The sequence below is a fragment of the Thunnus maccoyii genome, chromosome 22, assembly GCF_910596095.1.
Source record: "Thunnus maccoyii chromosome 22, fThuMac1.1, whole genome shotgun sequence".
In the NCBI taxonomy this organism is placed as follows: Eukaryota; Metazoa; Chordata; class Actinopteri; order Scombriformes; family Scombridae; genus Thunnus; species Thunnus maccoyii.
The window spans coordinates 9,333,451-9,352,316 of NC_056554.1; the positions used below are offsets into that span (position 1 = coordinate 9,333,451).

General features: G+C 41.3%; 1 protein-coding gene across 1 annotated transcript in view; it reads left to right on the plus strand.

Annotated features, from left to right (window-relative positions):
* LOC121889090 (ADAMTS-like protein 1) overlaps nucleotides 1–18,866 on the plus strand; it is an 87,201-nt gene that overhangs the window by 63,313 nt on the left and 5,022 nt on the right. Inside the window, exons 4-9 of the mRNA XM_042400774.1 lie at nucleotides 8,911–9,038; nucleotides 14,257–14,302; nucleotides 14,576–14,812; nucleotides 16,197–16,323; nucleotides 16,883–16,957; nucleotides 18,166–18,323. Coding sequence (XP_042256708.1) covers nucleotides 8,911–9,038; nucleotides 14,257–14,302; nucleotides 14,576–14,812; nucleotides 16,197–16,323; nucleotides 16,883–16,957; nucleotides 18,166–18,323 — 771 coding nt within the window. The remainder of the gene's footprint in view (nucleotides 1–8,910; nucleotides 9,039–14,256; nucleotides 14,303–14,575; nucleotides 14,813–16,196; nucleotides 16,324–16,882; nucleotides 16,958–18,165; nucleotides 18,324–18,866) is intronic.

Genomic DNA, 18,866 nt, shown 5'->3' on the forward strand with positions numbered 1-18,866 from the left:
ACTGTTATGAAAAGTTATAATATCCAGATGATATGGCAATATGGTCTCCATTTTGAAACACAGGGGATCACTCAAGCTTGATTCTGGCTAGGAGTCCATAAATAAGCTGTGGTGCTTAGCGTCTGCCCAGATCTGGATGTGGGTCCCACGCTCCCCGTTTCCTCCAGCCCACCTTGGCGGGCCTGTTTGGCCGATTCCAGCGGCTTTACACGGCTAATTTATGCCCATCCCCTCCTGTCATACCCTCTTTAAAACGCCACAGTGGCCGTGGTTGGGTTAAGGAGGGAGGCATGTGGGGGCCTAGAGGGGGTGTTGGTGTAGTGGGACCCTGGTGGACTTAGCCTGTGCGTTCACCAGAAAGCTGCTAAAACATATGAGCTCTCCTGGATGTGCTAATGGGAAAAGCTCAGTGCTGAGAACATATGAACGCAGGTTCAGGAAACAGTAAATGTCACTGCTGATTCTTAATTACGTGCCCCATTCCTCCTCTGTGCTGTGGGCTACATTTGGAGTTTTAGAGGCTTCCTCAGGTGGGATCAGAGTGTGGTTACTGGCTCATTCAAAATGTCACTATAAAGAGTACAGAAAGTTATTATTAAATATTGTGCCTCAGGTATACTTTTGGCCTCTGCTCATATTAACCACCTCCTTATCAAGAAATAATCCGTTTGTAGATTAACAATTTAATTGATTTACAATATACTGATTTAATTTTTAACCTTGCTGGATTATAATGGCATTTGGTACAGACATTCATGTTTCCCTTTGGATGAATAAATGTTTAAAGTTTAAATTTCCATCAAATGAATAAATGTAGTTTCAGGCTTTTCATCTAGTGTCATCGTGAGGTCAAAGTTTCAGTTTGTGATACTTTGGTGTATGACCAAAATACCTGCAAAATGGCATTCCCATCAGCCTCAGCTGTACCTTGTGTTTAGTGCTAATTAGCAAATGTTAGCATGCCAACATGCCAAACTAAGATAGTGAATATGGTAAACATTATACCTGCTCAACAGCAGCATGTTAGCATTATCACTGAGAGCTAGTTTGCATGCTGAAGTTAGCATTTTGCTCAAAGCACTGCTTTGCCAAAGTACAGCCCACTGAGATTCTTAGTCTTGTCATAGCAAATGAAAAATATATTAAATATATTGAAAAAACCATTGTGAAGCCATCCAACACAACCTCACCGGATGTCCCAGGCCATGCAAGCTGACAAGCTGACTGCTGTTCTGAGAAACAAATCATTTTGTTTTCATTCATGCCGTAAAAAGTTCTGGGACCAATATCCAGGCAGAACAAATGTCTTCCTCTGCAGAGCTGTTGGGATTTGCAGTCAGGTCTGTTTGACTGTACGCAGGCAGAGATGGGTCCGTTAAAGGCCAAGTTGGCGTTTTTCTTTCCCGTGAGTGCATTATTTATCCCTAAAATGGCCTTGCATGCAGCACTGTTCTTCCTCTCACCTCAGTCATGATACAGTATCCCCAGAAGGCACGTTTATGGCTCTGTAAATCTGTCATTTTCAGATTACCACCAAATACTGAAACCAAATATTGCTATTATTTACAAAACCCAACAATCCAGTTGACCACCCCTCAATACCACATATTAAGTGACAGTATATAATCATGAGCAAGTACTTAAGAGGAAAAGTTGGACACACTGGGACGAGATGGAGATGAAAGATGATAGGAAGAAAAAATAAATGCTGATCACCAGAGACGATTAAGAATCAATTATTCTGCTTATTCTGCTTTACTTTATGTCTATGAGTTGCCGTTTTGCAGTTCACCTCCCATCTGGCTTAAATTGGATTTAGCTGATTGTCGGGGAATTACATCTTGATTTTAATCCTCTGGTTTTGAGGGGACGGGAAAGTGTGGTTGATTTTCAGCTGCAGGTCGTAAAATTCCTGTACTGGTAAAACATTTTATACTGTGGCCCAGAAAGCTTTTTAAACAATGGCTTTGGTGTAAATCAACCCTGGAGTACATATGTCATTTGTGGGGGTGGTGGGAGACTACCATTTATCCCGCCTGAACCTTTTAAGTCTCCTTGTGGGAGCAAAGGGTTTGGGCTCTTGAGTGTAACTTAATGTCAGTCCCTGGTAACTTTAGCTTCATTTGTCTCGCTCTCTGAGAACTCGGGGCCTGTTAACTTGGGTCATCACCCTATAATATGGCAATCTTTTAATTTGACCCTTTATTCTGCCACAGAGGAGTAGAGGAAAAACACAAGCACTCACAGTAAAGATGCAGAGAAATATGTACGATATTTAAGAAATACCACAGTTTTACATGTACCGTCATTTATCAAGAGCATATAAATTTTGGCAAGAATGAAAAAAATACTGGCAATGAAATTCTGATGATTTGAGCTGTGGTAGAACATTTTACGTCATCATCTCAGTCTCGAGGCTTATATCTCTCCTCATGTTATTTTACCTTTAGACTGTAAAAAATCATTTATGTCAGGGTTACCATGTGGGGGATAGTACAATATGTGTGCAAGGCTGTTTATAGCATGTTCGTTCTTTATGTTTTTGACAGTAACCTCACCTCCTGTATACATAAATAACCTCAACAGGGGACCTGGGCTCGTTTAAGGATCATTCCAGTTAATTACAACATAGGCGCTACTTCCATATATTTGGCCATCATTTCTATCAGTAATAATAACATTATACTCCCTGAGTTTTATTGGTGAGATCTCAGAAGGTGGTGACATTACTAAAAAGTTCAATGGGGTAAGAAACTTGAACAGACAATCAAACAGATTTCAGAGAGAAATCTCCAAATAAGCCAGAATTAAGAAAAAACAAATGCTACCCAAACTGTCCATTTAAACATCCATCACAGTTCACAGACAGACGTCCTGGTTCAGCTTTGATTGACTGTACTTATCATGTTTCAGTCAGAGAAGTTTGCGTCAAGGAATTTACCATTTATAGGAAATGGTTCAGTTAGATTTGGTGGAGAAAACTCTGCTCTTCAAAGGAGTTCTCAAAGAATTTGTGCAGAAACTCTGCTGGCAGAACTAATCTTCCCTCAACAAATAAACATTAAATCTTTGATATATCAACATAACCAAAAAATATAGCACATACTGTAAGAGAGTCCAGTTATATAGTCCATTATACACTTGCATGACTGGATGTTACTAGTCAGCTGGTAACCACACAGCTTGTCAATGAACCAGTGATTGTGAAGCACAATCGACACAGGTGATGCCAATCAACTAATGCAAGAGTGAGTTAAGTGCTCTGCCTGACTTAATGCTACGGTCCGTTTGTGCACTCCTACAGTTTTCCTGAACAATGACGAACTGTTAGATTTCAGGTGTACAATAAAGTTGTTGATGTAATCTCACTAAACTGTGGGCTTGTTTACAACCAGTTTGATTATCTTGACAGCTCCTATTTTTTGCCCTGTTTGGCTTTGTTGTAGTGATGATGTCATCCCTAGAGCGCAGCAATTTCTTTGGAGAGTACAATGTTATCATAGGCGATAGAAATGATGAACAAAACTACAAAAGTAAGACCCGAGGTGTAATAAACTGCAGTTTTCCTTGAAAAGACTTGAGTTTCTGTCCATGGACAATCAGCTCCCCTAATCTTGTGAACTTCTTGCGTGCCTTCCTCATGCAACCTAATATCCCATCCTGCCCTTGTGTAAAATAACAATGCACTATATCATTTTTTCTCACCTCGTCGTCCTCATGGATTATTGTTTAAACTGTCAGGAGACACCTCCAGCAATGTTGTGGTAGAGAACTGGCTCCAATTGAATGTCAATCAAACACATTAATTTCCTCCTTGGGTGTTTAGTTTTAAACTCTGGGCACATCATCGATGCCACAGTTTATTTTCTGTAGTCATACATTTGCAAATATGAGAAGGATTTCTTCTGAAAGCAAATATCAGAAGGTTATGGATTAAGGGTGCAAGGGGGTATGATTTCTGTGTAGGCCTGTGAAAACATGCACGTCCACGTCCCTCCCTGCTGGCACCACAAAACACACCGGTGTTAAGTGGATGGTTGAGTGTGTGCGCATGTGGGTGTGTGTTTTTAGATAACTCACCAATTCACAGAATGTACACACATTCCCCACTACCAAGTCAAACAAGCCAAGTCCCATACCTTCAGCGGCGAGTTAAGACTTCAAGACAGGTTTGCTGTGTAGAACTGCAATATCCAAAGTGTGTGTGTGCGCACATGTGTGTACTGGTTAAGTGTCGAGACATCCGCTCCGATGTTGTGATTAGAGTTGCTGACTATTTCCTCTGGAGTGCAGCACATTCCTCACAGCCTTAATTGATAGCAATTATGTGGTTTTTGATTTGGTGTTTGATTGGGAGGCGGATTTGAAGTCTTGATTTGAAGGGCACAGAGTTTTTATTGTCTTTGGAACGTCAGGGTTGAATGCCTGAATGATAGCCTGCTACCTTGTAAGTCACATGACGGGGCACCAGCGGGTTGGCACTAAATTTGACTGCTGTATTTTTTATGTTCTGTTTCAGCTTTGTTTTTGTTTCTTGCCATTGCAAAGGTTAAAACTGGAAAGGTACTCAGTGTATAGTATATTCCCCCTGTGCCAAGAGCTGTCCATCTCACCGGTTGTTTTTCTCTATAACCAGAGGAATTGTCCCTCCAGGGGACACCTGGCTCGTTCCCCACCTCCACAGTGCAAATGTTCACTGGCTTAAGCTGCCAGATGTTATGAAAGGCTCTATTGAAGCTCCTGTAGACTTTTTGCTCATAAAGGAATAGAAAAAAAAATCACCATAGCTGAGAAGTCTATCCTGATAGCTTTAGTGACCAGACTATGTCATCTGATTTACATGGGGCTCTCACATGAAGCTATATTGTAAAGACCAAAACTAAGTCAGGAGGCTGACATGAAGTCATGTGCTCCCAAATATATCTCAGTTTCATTTGGATGTATGTTTAGAGTCAGCAGATCTATGCATGCATGGAAATTTCTGGAGCCGTCACTTCGTTTTTCTAAAGATGCCACAGTATGACGGAGAATTTTTGACATTTCCAAAATAGAGTGCTGGCAATAGACAGAAGGAAGCTGTCCAGAGCTAAAAAAAGAAGAGAAATGAGAAACAGTGGCATGAGTGAGAATAATAGAATGAGAGAAAGGAAAGAGGAATATGAGAGTCAGAAATTTGAGATATAAGGAGAAGAAATGGAAAGATTCAAAGGGGGAAGAAAATTGGTTTGCAGTTGTTGTCTGTCTGCCATTATTCCTGCTGTATGACTGTCTGACACACAACCCCACACACACACATACACACACACAAATGTGTGAAGCTGTGAAGTTGCAGCTGGTCCAACTCCTTGTTTGAACTAGCACGCTTGACTGAGGCCCATTTATTGATTGGCTAGAGTGCCAGACCTGAGGACTCGGGGGGCTCAAAATCCTCCCCAACGATTAGTCCCCCCCCCCACACACACATTCACGCATCACACACGCAAACACACAGACGCACATACACACACTCCCAGTCCTCCTCCCTTCCCTCCCCTTCCCCAAGTTACTCCTGAGGAAGAAAGGGAGCAAGTTCAGAGAGGAGACGGCAGGCAGACCGGACACAGAGTGACCCAGAGAGGAGGGCATCACACGTCAGGCTCACACACAAACAAACAAACACGCAGTCAGAAGGAGGGATCGACTCACGTGCTCTGAAAAGGCATGGAGCAAGTGTTTTCATCTTGCAGGCTACTGGTGACAGCTCTTCTTATCCTGGTACTGTAATATCTACTCTTTACTTTTTCCTCAGTTCTATCCTGCTAAAAAAAGAGAAGAAGTTCATTTTGTCTATTTTTTTTTGTTTTTGCTTCCTTCATTAACATCCTTTAACATGTTACACCAAGTATTGCATTCAGAAAGTATGTCCTCTAATAGATTTCTTCATTATGCTTAAGTGTATGCATGTACAATATACCGTTACAGTGACATGACTCGTCTTATTTACTTCTCATGAAAAGTTGCCATGCCTCTTCTAAAGTCACAGAGGTAGACTTGTCATGCACGTGCAGGTCAGCAAGCTGTTTTGTATGAGGTTAGGACTCCCTGTTACATTACAGTGACTGCCTTGCAGCGTGACGGTGAGTACAGCGCCGTGCGGCACGGCGCAGACGACAAGGGATTCAACAGATGTGCAAATATCATATGTCTTGCCAACTGAAAAGGCCATCGTATGTATATTGACACAGTCTGCAAAAGAAGGCACCAGAGTCGGGTTTCTTTCCCCTGTCGAGGAGTTTTCCATCTTCAAGGAAAATGTCCTCAGTCTCAGTTGCTGACAGGTGACTTAAATAGAATCTGTCCATCAGAATAACGTATAATGTGGAGATCAGTGGTCTTTTATCATATGCTCATTTCCTCTTTTCCACTTGATGTGAAAACATGGGATGGGTGACAGCCAGGGGGCCTTTGTGGTCATATGTTTGCCCTGTTTTTCTCATTGTTAAGATGAGTAAAAGAGCAGGAGAATATATGTCCAAATATACATGCTTTGTTGCTTAAATGGAACTGTTAAGAAGTCTTTCACCTACAGTTTAGAGAAGATCTGAGGTGGCATTGTGAGTCAGTTTTAAGGTGTATCCTGATATGAAAGGGTGCCTGCTCCTTCTGCGAAGCCATCCAGTGCAAATAAAACCCTGGAGGGATCAGAGCAGGAGAGGTGGGACGTGTAATGATGGAGGGTTAAGAAGCCTCCAAGTGGATATCCGAGCCTTTTGATTATTGGATCCAAATCCCAGCAGGACGGCCGTCCGACTAGCGGAGCCTTGTGTTCCTCCGCCTTCATTGAGAACAATAGGAGCACAGTCAGCCAAACAACCTATTACTCCTCATCTCCATCCCTCCGTCCTTCATCTACTTCCCCTCCTCTCTCCTCACCAGCCTTGTTATGCCTCTGGCTCTCTTGGCTTTGCAACACACAGCTCGCAGCCGTAATTGAGTGCAAAATTCACTGATTGCTTTTCAAAGGAGAATTAAGCTGGTGTGCTAACCGGCTGCCCAGAGCTCAGCCTGTGTTTATTTACCGTGGATCCAAACATTGAAATAGTTGGCCCCGGCAGAAAGTAGCGCCGTTTGCCGATATGTTTGGCTGTATGCTCCGTTGGCTGTGTGTTTAGGTCTTGCCGTTCCCCTCTGCTGTTCCTCAGGCGTCATCAGCACTGACAGCCATTTATATCAGTCCCCACGCACTTTTAATAATGTGAACCCACCACCCCGCTATGCAGCATACAGCACGGGTGTTTTTGCTACCGTGACCCAAAGAAAATAATCAGAGCAGTATTATTACCTTGTATCTGCTTTCCTCTGCAAGATCCATTCATCTTTGTAGACAAAGCACAATGCCATGCTGTTGGGAAAAGGGGCCAAAGAGGTCAAAATAACTTGGTGTACCTTGATTTTTTTCCTCTAAAATCTCTCGCCTGTGTATCTCAAATGCGAGGCTGGACCTTCACTGCGAACTATATGTCAGCTCAGTGGGCATAAATCTTTTTAAGAGCAGGTGTTACACATAAAATTCACATGGTTTCTCCCTCATTCAGTGTGTTTAGAATAAGAAGGCTTGTTGTGGCTCATAGGGCTTCAGGATTTTTAAGTCACTGTCAAAAAACAGCAGCTGGTTGTGCAAGCTCTCGGTGTAAAGATCCCACGGTGGGAGGCTGTCTAAAGCACACAATAGCTGCAATCTTCGAATATGCTTTCATGGTTCACCAGCACCAGAAAGACTGCCAAAGTGTTCGGGTTATTCTGTGAAATTAATTCTTTTTTTCTATCCATCTATTCCTTTTCATGGCTAAAACCGCCAGTGAATAGCAGATTATTTTATTGAATGTGTTTGCACCTCTAGTCTTCTGAGCCACATTCCTACTGCCATAGGAGGTAGATGATTTGTCCCAGTGTTTATTCCAGTCCTCTGAGTTTTCATTTTCCTGGTTTTCATCCTTTCAACAGGTATAGAACCAGTTTTTACTTGGTCTTGGTCTCACTGGCAGCTTTTGAGTTGAAAACCTCCGCTGAGCTAGGTAGCAAAATCAATCTATTTTTCTTTTCACTTCATCTGGGCCTGGTATTCAGAGAACGTAGCTCTTTAACTTCATTCAATCAGTTCTGCAAGGGGCTTATGTAGTTGATCCACATCACATGGCAGTGCCAGCCTTACAAATAAACACTTTCTTTTAGAGCAAGGTAAGTGAGCCCAGTTAAATCTCCTCTGAAAATACAAAGAGCTTCAAGAGGAAAAGAAGAACAGAGTGAAAGAGGAGTGAGTCAGGTAGACAGGCGGAGAGGATCTTCATTTTTTTGCCCATTACTCTACATCTGAGATGCACATTGTCCTTGTAGTTGCAAAATTCATCTTCTCATAATATTGATTTTGGATCCTGCAGTAATATCCCTACCTCTGCTGCCAAATACAGCACGATGCAATTAACAGAGAGAGGCACACAAGTGAGGCCCCGAGCTTAAGAGAGGACTAACATTTCATAATCTAAAGGATGACTCAGACATTAGAAATAGGCAAAGGGGCAAAAGTCGAGAGCTTTTGATTACTTCCCCTTACAGTCTCTCTCATCCTGTCAAATCCACTCTTGTTTCGTTTTCAGCAGCTCCTGGAATTTAGTTCAGGCTTTCTACCAGCAACGTTGTTTTTTTTTTGTGGACTCTGATTAAACCGTTTAAAGGCGATCTAGATTTAAAGGAGAAAGACTCAACTCTTATGACTTTGTAGTATTCATAAGACCTTAAAAAACTCAGCATTATCAGCTGATCAGGTCCTGGCAGAATTCTTAAGACAGACAATCTAGCAAAAAGGTGGCAATGGTTTTCAATGCCCTGTGCATTTTATACCCCTTTCATCACGTCTCTTCTCCTGGTTTGCAGAGCTCGCGGACAGCCCGATCAGAAGAGGACAGAGACACGCTGTGGGATGCCTGGGGCTCGTGGAGTGAATGCTCCCGTACCTGTGGAGGAGGAGCCTCGTATTCCCTTAGACGATGCCTCAGTTCCAAGTAAGGCTCTCCACATAGCCAAGCGTCACCTAAAAGCTTATTACATACATGCAACACATAGTGGGCAACAATAGAGGTGCTCCTCATGATTTTATGTAGTTTAAAATTCATATTGTTAATGCTAATGTCTACTGCAACTTCACACATTTGAGATAGGGGTGCTGCATGATAGAGACTCTAGTTCCAACCATATCCAATCTATAATTAATGTATAAATAGTATGAATAATTTCTAAAAAAACATCCTCTTGTCTCTTATATCATATACATAGACAGTAATCTCAATGCCTCTCCTTTAAATATAGTTTCCATTTGTCTTCTATGATTTTGAAAATTAGAAACGATATTTCTAATATGAAAACCAGAGACATGAAGAACAGTCACATTTTTGAGTGACTTAAGAGATGTTTGGATTGAAGGAAGAGAGGATATGCAGTAAATTAAATGTGTATAATTTCAAGTTAGAACCTCATTGACCTCCAGATAAATGGAAACATCTCATGGCCAATTTGTAAGAGTATGTTCAAACACTATCCGGGGTAATCTCCTCTTTTAAAGAGTAAAGACCAGACTGAGGTTGGACTGGTTTTGATTAAAGTGCCGTATCATGGCTTTAAGATTCAAGAGAGGAGAGGGGGGTCTTTTTCTGTTTCTCACAATCGTTCTGCCAAATAAACCCAGACAGCGTCCCTAATAGTAGGAGTAAATCTCACCAATCGCTCCATTCCTATGGGCTGTAATGGGAATGCTCAAAATACATATGATTGTTATGTGACTGTTAAATAGCCCTGAGGGGTCAACTGAGATCACTTGCCCATCCACCTCCTAAAACTGTCTAGACGATCATATGAGCTTAAGTCTTGAATTCATCAGTGACAACAGAGATTGATTTTCAGTAATGGCCCGGATATGTTTCTTCACAAATCAGAGCATAACAATCAATGTCCCTTGCCAAAGTACATGTCACTTTTAATAACTCTTTTCTGTGATAGAGTTTAGGCTCTGCAAGCAATGAGCCTGCATTGGTTGGATTCCCACTGCTCATCATCTCGGCTTAAGTCTCGGGAGGAACGAGAAGTTGCACTTAGGACCCCTTGGTCCTTTCATCCTCGTGCCAAAGTCACCCGGTTGGTTAGGTTCCAAGCTAACCCAGTGGGCTTCAAGATTAAAGCTCAGGGCCAAGTGCATTGGGCAAAGTGGCCAATTACGAATGGATTTGAGGAACAAGAAAAAAAAAAGACAGACTGAGTGAGAGGGTATGTTTTCCATAGAAATGTTGTCACATTTATAGACTGGGAAATAGCTGCAGGGTGACTTCACTGCATTCCTTTATTTTACAGTTCCCAGAATGTACTGCTCACTCACTAAAGGTAGCCAGTGGCTGCCAAAGTCACCTCTGTTTCACTGTGGGGGGCTTCAGAAGGAGCACCAGCGGTGACAGGAGCAGCCAGTGAGATCATAAAAGAATACGACTGTCCAAAGACTCACTGACAAAACAGGGCAGATCATACTTGAAGACACAACCGAGATGTGTCAAAAGGTGCTCCCAGTGCTGCCATAACCGTGAATCTGTCTGCACTGGAACTGGGGAACCAGGCTAAAAAGCATGAGACTGTCAAAACCTCAACCTCAAAGTGCCAGACCCCCACTGTGCTGCACTGTAAACACTGAGGTCAATGGCTTTTTGAGGAGTTCATTTCAAGATATCAGCAACAGCCATTTCCCTTTGCCTGCCCAGAATTTTTTTGGTCAGGCAAACCTCAGAATGCTACTGGCTGTAAAAGCAATTGACGTGTTAAGAGGTGTTTGGGGTTTGAGCGCAATGTGGGATGTAGGCAGTGTAAGTGTAGACATACATGTTCATGTGTATTTAGGTCCAGGCGGGTGTTTATGAACTTGTGTGTCCTTTGGCAGTAGCAGTAATGTATGGGGTTCTTGAGCGAATAGTCCATCCCACCTCCTCGCCCCGCTGTTGCGTGGGAATGAGGGAGCAGTATCCTGGCCCCGGGTGGCAGATCAAACAGCGTCATTAAAAAGCACAGCACAAGGCCCCTTGTGTGTATGTGTGTGTGTGACTCTTTGGAAAGAGAGGTTGAAAACAGGCCTGCAACACCCTCCAAACCAATATCACTCCAACTCTCTGACCTTTAACACACACAGACATACACACACACACACACACACACACACACACACACATTGGACCCACTGCTACTGCAAAATGCACAAGAATAAAGCCTAAACACAGATTGCCTGGCTCTCATTAGTCCCACCTGTACAACACACTTCACTTGATCACAAGCTCCATTATTAACAACAGCATAGCTGGTTTAAAGCAAGTGTGGACACATGGATTGGGTGTTATGGCAAGAGAAAGCACTGCTCTATTATTTATGGTTGGCAAACACTTCAGATATTGGTTCTTTTTTGTCATAAAAAGAGGCCAGTCTTATCTTTATTTTCAGTTTGTTTAGATAGTTTGAAAGTAAATAGGAAGAGACAGTCATGTACCCCATTGATAGCCCACTATTGATTTGGTTTCTGACTTTCAGGCAGTGACATTAAATAACTTTCACCAAAGACATTGCCACAGCTATTTTTAAAGGCTATGGTAGTTAAAAGTAAAATTTATCCAAGGCAATGAGTTGTCTAATTAACTTGGCACCATGATTATGTCCCCGACTTAACAGTATAAGGGACCACCCTATATGTGGCCTGTGCAGTGCTAAAAACACCTATTCTCCCTTCTCTACTGTTTCACAGAGCCCGTGTGCTGACTGAATCAACTACAATAACATTCTGTGTACAAGCTACAAAGGAACCAAACCCATCTTAGTTTGTGAATTTAAAGTGAAGAAAAGAAAGTAAGAAAACATTCAAGTAAGGCAGAAAGCCAAAAAGAAAGCGCTGCTACAGTAGCAAGCACCACATAAAAATCCTGGACAGAGCAAATTACACTTATTTAACTTTAATTATTTAATGCCTTACCACTAGAAGCCCTAAAATGCTATAGAAAAGACCATGGGTTAATTAAAATCAAAAGGGCTTATCCCCTTGGGAGTATGAATGTGATCAGCAAATTTGCTGGTAGACTGCCCATTATATTATGAAGTATGATGTATATAAGGTTGACATTTTGGCTTGAGGGAGTTGCTAAAGGAGTGGTCATCGAGGGTCCAAAATGGAAACTCCTCTTCCTCTAGGGAGCAGGAATGTGCACAGTACATGTTACGGCAAACTGCCTGTTAGGGTTTTTATTTCTTATGTGCAAGCGGAAATTGGGGTCAAAAGGGCAAGGGTTTTCAAAAATTGTTATGAATCATCACAAATATTTCTACCAAATTTTGTAACAGTCTGGGCCATTACTTGTGTAGTCCTTTCTCAACTTTACATTACCCTTCTTAAATGGCCTGACTGTTTTTTATTTTCCTAAACTGATCAATAGCAAAGAGCTCAGCAAGAGCCCACGTTTCATGTTGCCTCAAATGTATCAATAATATGGCAAATGTTACAGAGTCCTGCTTGCAATTACTTTCAATCTACTGAGATGAGTTGATGACATGTATATGGACATTATGAGCGAGGCAAATTTTACCGCTGACCCAATATTATAAGAAGTTATTACAATGAATTTTTCATGGTTTCAATAGATTTCAGTCCATTCCTTGTCTGAGCATGAGGGTGTTGGCGTGCTACGTACTAGTTTTACTGTATGTGCAGTCTTGTGTGTAGTAAGCTGATGAGCAAGCTCTGTGTAGTTGTGTCTTTTGTGTATATTTGGCAGGAAAGAGTAGGGTCATAGTCTGTGAGTTATGTGTTATGTGCTCCAGGAATTCTGATATTTCAACCAAGTCGTTTTTCGCTACCCTATGATGACGCCATGATGAATCCCAAGTCCCGGCCCCACTTCTGCTTAGCCTTCAGTTTGTAGCTTCCAAAGTCAAGAGGAAATGAAGAGGGAAATTCATTCTAGGCCTATTCCTTTGCTTCTTTTTTTTAAATGTCTAGATTATATATTGCTCACCCCAGTGTGATTTTCCACACTGATCCAGATCTTTGCTACCTGTCTCTCTACTTTTGGTCTTTGAAATAGTCTTGCTTGGGTTCAAGCCCCATGACCTGCTGTTTGGCTTGGCAGAGGGGACTGTCTGGATTCGTCACAGGGTCTAATGTTCTTGCCATGCTACACACTCCACATCCACTCCCTCTGCTCTCTGAAATAATATTGTAAAAATCCTTAAAGCCCTCGTTCATCTGTGAGTCCAAACTCTGCAACGTTGCCTCCGATCATGATTCCAGATTAGCTAAGGGCTGATGACACAGGAATTCCTCTTAAGTTTCCAAACTCAAAAGAATATCCTTTGATTAGTTTCCACTGGGGTCTCGGATAATTGGCCTATCATAGTCACCATCAATGGTTTATCATCACTCAGCATCAAAGCACAAAGGAATCCTAATTTTCAAGAAGTGGTTAGCTCCATAATTTGGGCAGAGACACTGCAGACTGTCATGCAGAAAGCTGTGATCCAAACTGCTCCAATCTGTTCAGCAGACACTGCTCGGTGGGACCGACTGTGTCTGCTATACTAGTGAATGTGCGGAACTGGTTTATAAAGTCGGCCTGACGGCCCACCACTTTGGTCCAGACATATATCAACAGTTATTGGATGGATTTCCATGAAATTTTGTGCAGACATGCATTGTTCCCAGAGGATAAAGCTCTCCGACTTTGGTGATCCGCTGACCTTTTCTGCAGCACCACCAGCAGGTTGATATTTTCGTTTTGTAGTATGGTACAAGACAAGATGACTGAACTGAACATCAGTCAACATGATATAGTAAAGGCTTTTTCTAATTAAAAATGGAAATACAACAATATTTATTACCAAGTTTCCAATTTTATACCATCATTCTTGGAAAGTATGAGCCCCCTACAAACACAGACTTCTGAAACCAAATATACACCCTTGGATTTATGCATAGTCACATTGTGTGAATTAGACTGTTAAGTCTTTGCGAACACACCACAGAACCCGTTTGTGGGCTGCCACATCATCACTGTAGGATTCCTCCCGCTGCTCAGCAATTCAAAAAATCATGAGAATCAATGGTTGAAGTACCAGCTGCCTCAGGCGCAACTGACTAGTGTGCATTGTGGTTTGTTTTATCATTCACCCCCAAAGCCAGTTCACCCACATGCTCATTTTTTTCTTCTCCAGGACCTGCGAAGGGCAGAATATCAAATATCGCACATGCAGTAATGTGGTAAGTTCAGCAAACTCATCTTTATGTAATGATGTCAACAGAGCTTTCAAGTGGTTTTCTCTTGAATTGCAAACTGTGATTGTGAATACAATGTGGCTAAACTGCGAAAATATTACCAGAGTTTATGGTTGAGGGGTGTAATTTAGTGATTTAGGATCCTGTTGTTTGAGAGAAAGTGAGAAGTTGTAGGGGGGAAACATCAAACCCCTTTTGATTAATTTAATTTTACATTTACACGCAGCAATCACAAATGTTATCCTGTGCCACCCTCAGGACTGCCCTCCAGATGCTGGCGATTTCCGTGCCCAGCAGTGCTCAGCTCATGCAGATGTGCGATACCAGGGTCAATACCATGAGTGGTTGCCGGTGTACAATGACCCGGACAACCCCTGTGCTCTCAAGTGCAAAGCAAAGGGCTCAGGCCTTGTGGTGGAGCTGGCGCCCAAGGTGCTGGATGGGACACGCTGTTACACCGAGTCCTTGGACATGTGCATCAGTGGAGTCTGCCAGGTGGGAGGAAGACTCAGAGATCTGTATTGTTGTCTGTCACCAAGAAGTTAATATTTATTTCTTTTGATTTATCTGTTGTTGAAATCATAACTGCTTCTTGTAGACTCACAATATTGAGACCCTAACCCTAACCTGAACCCTAACCCTAACCCAAAATATAGAACTAACCTACTCCTTGCACTTAATATCTAGCTCTCTGCTGCAGTCTTTGGACATTTGCACAATTGTGGGGTCCCAAGAGAGACTTCTCAGAAACCCCCCAAATTTGATTTAGATCCATTTTTATTAAGAAAATATGAAACATGTATCTTCCAGAGTACAGTCTCATACCAATGTGTTGTGAACAGCCACAAGCTTAGTTTAAATTGAAGGCAGTCTTAAAGAACACAAGGACAAATATGCAATCCATATACAAGTCAATTTAAGTATTTATGCAGCTTGATAGATTAAAAGATTTCAAGTAATGAAACATAGAAACATCTGGATCCGGCAGAACCACTCTTTGAGAATCTGAGACATCTTTCTTGAAATTATCACACATTTAACAGTCATAGATTAAAGGATTTTAGACTTACAGGAGTAAATCAATGAAGCAGGAGCTGTTCACAGCAAGTTGACCTATGTTAACATCATGCCATCTGCTTTACAGATGAATACCCAATGAGAACAATATTTGAGATTGAGCTTTTGACTGACAGTCCAGGAAATAGTTTACAATGCATTTTTTTCCGGTTGAATGGAATTACGTCCCACGGCATTGTATGTGCACAGACACACAGGGATTTTAATACAACTTCTTACCATGCTAAGAATCACACTGTGGTTTTGGTTTTGTCTTACCGACAAAAAATGCAAAAAACTCCATCAATCAACCATGGATGGTTGCAGTTAATGAATGTTTGATAGAAAACACAGGAAATGTTTTTTTGGAAAAATCCATGATCGGCTCTAAGGGGGATGTTTCATGTTATCTTGGAATTACAAACAATAGATCTGGTATGAATATGGAAGAAATCAGAAGGTCGTTTGAAACATTTGGTTATAACATTTATATGGTATGAAAAGAAGTCATTTTCTTTGATAAACAGAATTTTAAAGGAACTGCCGTAAGTGCTTTTACTGGTATTTTTACTACTTTTCTTTGTATTTCCTTGTTCTTTTCTGTTTTTGCAGAACACCTTATATTTGCAGTCTTTTCTTAAAGATTTAAGAGATCAAATGGGTATTTGTTGTCAGCACTGGATTACAGTTTGAATCATTCATCGTGTAGGCATATTCAGTGGATGACAGTTTGTATATATTACTGTGTATTCTGGCATTAACCAGGTTTCTATGCAAGTCTAGGGTATTACTTCTGTTGCTTAGTTTTCCCTGTGTGTTACAGATTGTAGGCTGTGATCATGAGCTGGGAAGCACAGCAAAAGAGGACAACTGTGGTGTCTGCAATGGAGATGGCTCGTCCTGCAGACTGGTGCGAGGACACTACAAATCCCAGCATGCTTCAGGAAAAAGTAAAGATTCTTTACTCTGTTTTCATTTAAAAAGCAATTGAATTTCATACAGTAAAAGCCTATTTAAGCAGTTGTGTGCTGTCTTCTGTACCGTGTAGGAGCTTTGTCATGTTTAAGAAACTAACCCTGATGTCATAGTGATGTCATCAGGGTTATCTCAGCTTGGGCTTGGTTACATCAAAATTGAAACTGAGAGCCTGCCTCACAAACTGGGGCCATGAAATCAACAAGATGTGATTTATGAAGCTGGAAGGGTCTAATGAAAGACCCCTGAGTCATTGGAAATGTTGGATCCAGTGATTTTGGAGCCTGACTCATACTGGGGACTAAAAGTCAGAATGTCCCATTCTTGATCCTGGCCACTCGTTTTTATGGAAGTGGCTGGAGTGACCCTATAAATTTAAATTCACCCAGTATTAGACCCAGTATTTGCATTCAGTGTGTGTTCTAAATGTCTTTGTATTGTGTGATTTGTGTGATTACATTAACTTTGTCACATTTAATTGTACTGATTAGATACTTGCTATTTCTCTCTGTCTGTTTGTTTGTCTTACTCAAGCTGAGGACACAGTTGTCGTCATCCCCTATAAGAGTCGTCATGTGCGTCTAGTCCTGAAAGGCCCGGATCACTTGTGTAAGTCCTGGTAGGTCCAGGGTGCCCTTCCATCCAAACCAGTTGAACATGATGTTTATATTTGGCAGTGTTTTTTGTATCACCAAATACTGCATATTAAACGCAAGCGCTCTGCTCTTTGAGTTTCACTGCAGGTCATGTTAAGTTTTAGTGATGCAAAACGAATGTTACTTTTTCATTATATATGTTGAAAAATTTTAAAAAGGACCTGGCAACATGTACTGTAACTTAATATCAGAAAGTATATTATTATACTTGCTAGACCTTTCTTACAATCTATCATTAACCTTTTATTCCTGATAATAGCAAAATATATTACATTTTGGGCTCTCTCATGAAGACTGGATTTAAATCTAGCTCACAGCAGAATAACCAGAAGAAGTATTTATTTCTTCCCTTTGCTCTGGCTCCGAGGAGATGTAAAAGCTCCCAGCAAATATCACTGATGTCAAAGTATTGGCATCAAACTCCCCACTGGATCAAACTGATAACAAATATTCCATCTCTGTACCTATCCTTTGCTCCATGGTTAGTTTACATTTTGTTTCCTAAGCCAGGCCAAAAGCACTTCTTTTTCTGAATGGACAGGTTTTTCATTAAATATTTTCCCCCCATTCTATTTGGCCGAGAGCACTTAAATTGTAACCATCTGTCGGCAGACGATGACTGCTGCTGGTTACTGCTAGTTCCTGTGTTTCCCCGTTGTTTTTGTTTAAATGTCCGCGCTGGAATCACACAAGACCCTGTTAGGCCAGGGTTGAAGTGAGGTCAAACAGTGAAAAAAAGCTGTGCTGGGGTGCTCGGAGACCTACATGCAACTCCTGGCAGTGCCAAAGTGAGTCTCTCTGCCTCCAAACACAACAGCCAGTGTGTGTTCTTAGTGTAACTGGATCTGACTGAAGGTGTATGTCAAAGGATCAGTGATAAATTAATGAATTTTGAGAATCGTGACACTTAAATCACACTTCCTTATATTGGTTTTGTACTGTAAGTACTGTATGGTGATACAATTATGAAAAATATAGACAAGAAATGATGATTATGATATATCAACAAGAAACTAAAGTCTCACTGTTTATGATAAATTTTGTGTTACAATCTATAGTTTTGGCATCATCACAGTCAATGACTATCAGTTTCCTCGTTTTGCCTGTATTGTGTCTGTGATGTGTTCATGTGCTCTAGTTATCTTTTTTTCTTCTCTTTAGACGTGGAGAGTAAGACTCTACAAGGAGTGAAAGATGAACTTGTCTTGGATAAATCAGGGCAGTACCACCTGGAGAACACAACCTTGGACTACCAGAAACTTTCCGATAAGGAAGTCCTGCGAATCACTGGCCCTCTGGGAGCTGATTTTACAATCAAAGTAAGAGCTAAAATTAATACCGCATCTCAATACAGGTGACTTAAAGCTGCATTAGTCAGTATTTTTATTGTATCAATGGTGACTAATTGACTAGTTGTAATGTGAAACAGGTCACTCATTGTGACAAACCCCTGAATTATCACTTATCACACTCTCTACAGTTCATCTCAACTCTATGAAGCATTTTAGCATCTTTTGGCTAATTATTTTGGTTTACAGCCTACAACTTCACTGTTTTGGTTCAGTCAACGCTCTCATGAACCTCTTTTCCAGCAGCAGCAAGCAGCTGTTTTAAGTGAAAAAGCTCTGATAATTCCACTGTATGCTAACTGCCAGCACCAAATAACTGGCAGACAAATTAGTGACCAGCTAGAGCATTTAGCAGCTAAAGAGCAAAATATTTCCAAATTAGTGCAAATGTTGTTTCCTGTCTGCTGAATCTGCAAATTCGGGGTTAGTTTGTTCCACTACCCCCAAGTGGTGAAAAAAAATATTTATAGTGCTATAAAATAGGTTTTAAAACATTTCAGGTGAGCAAAATGG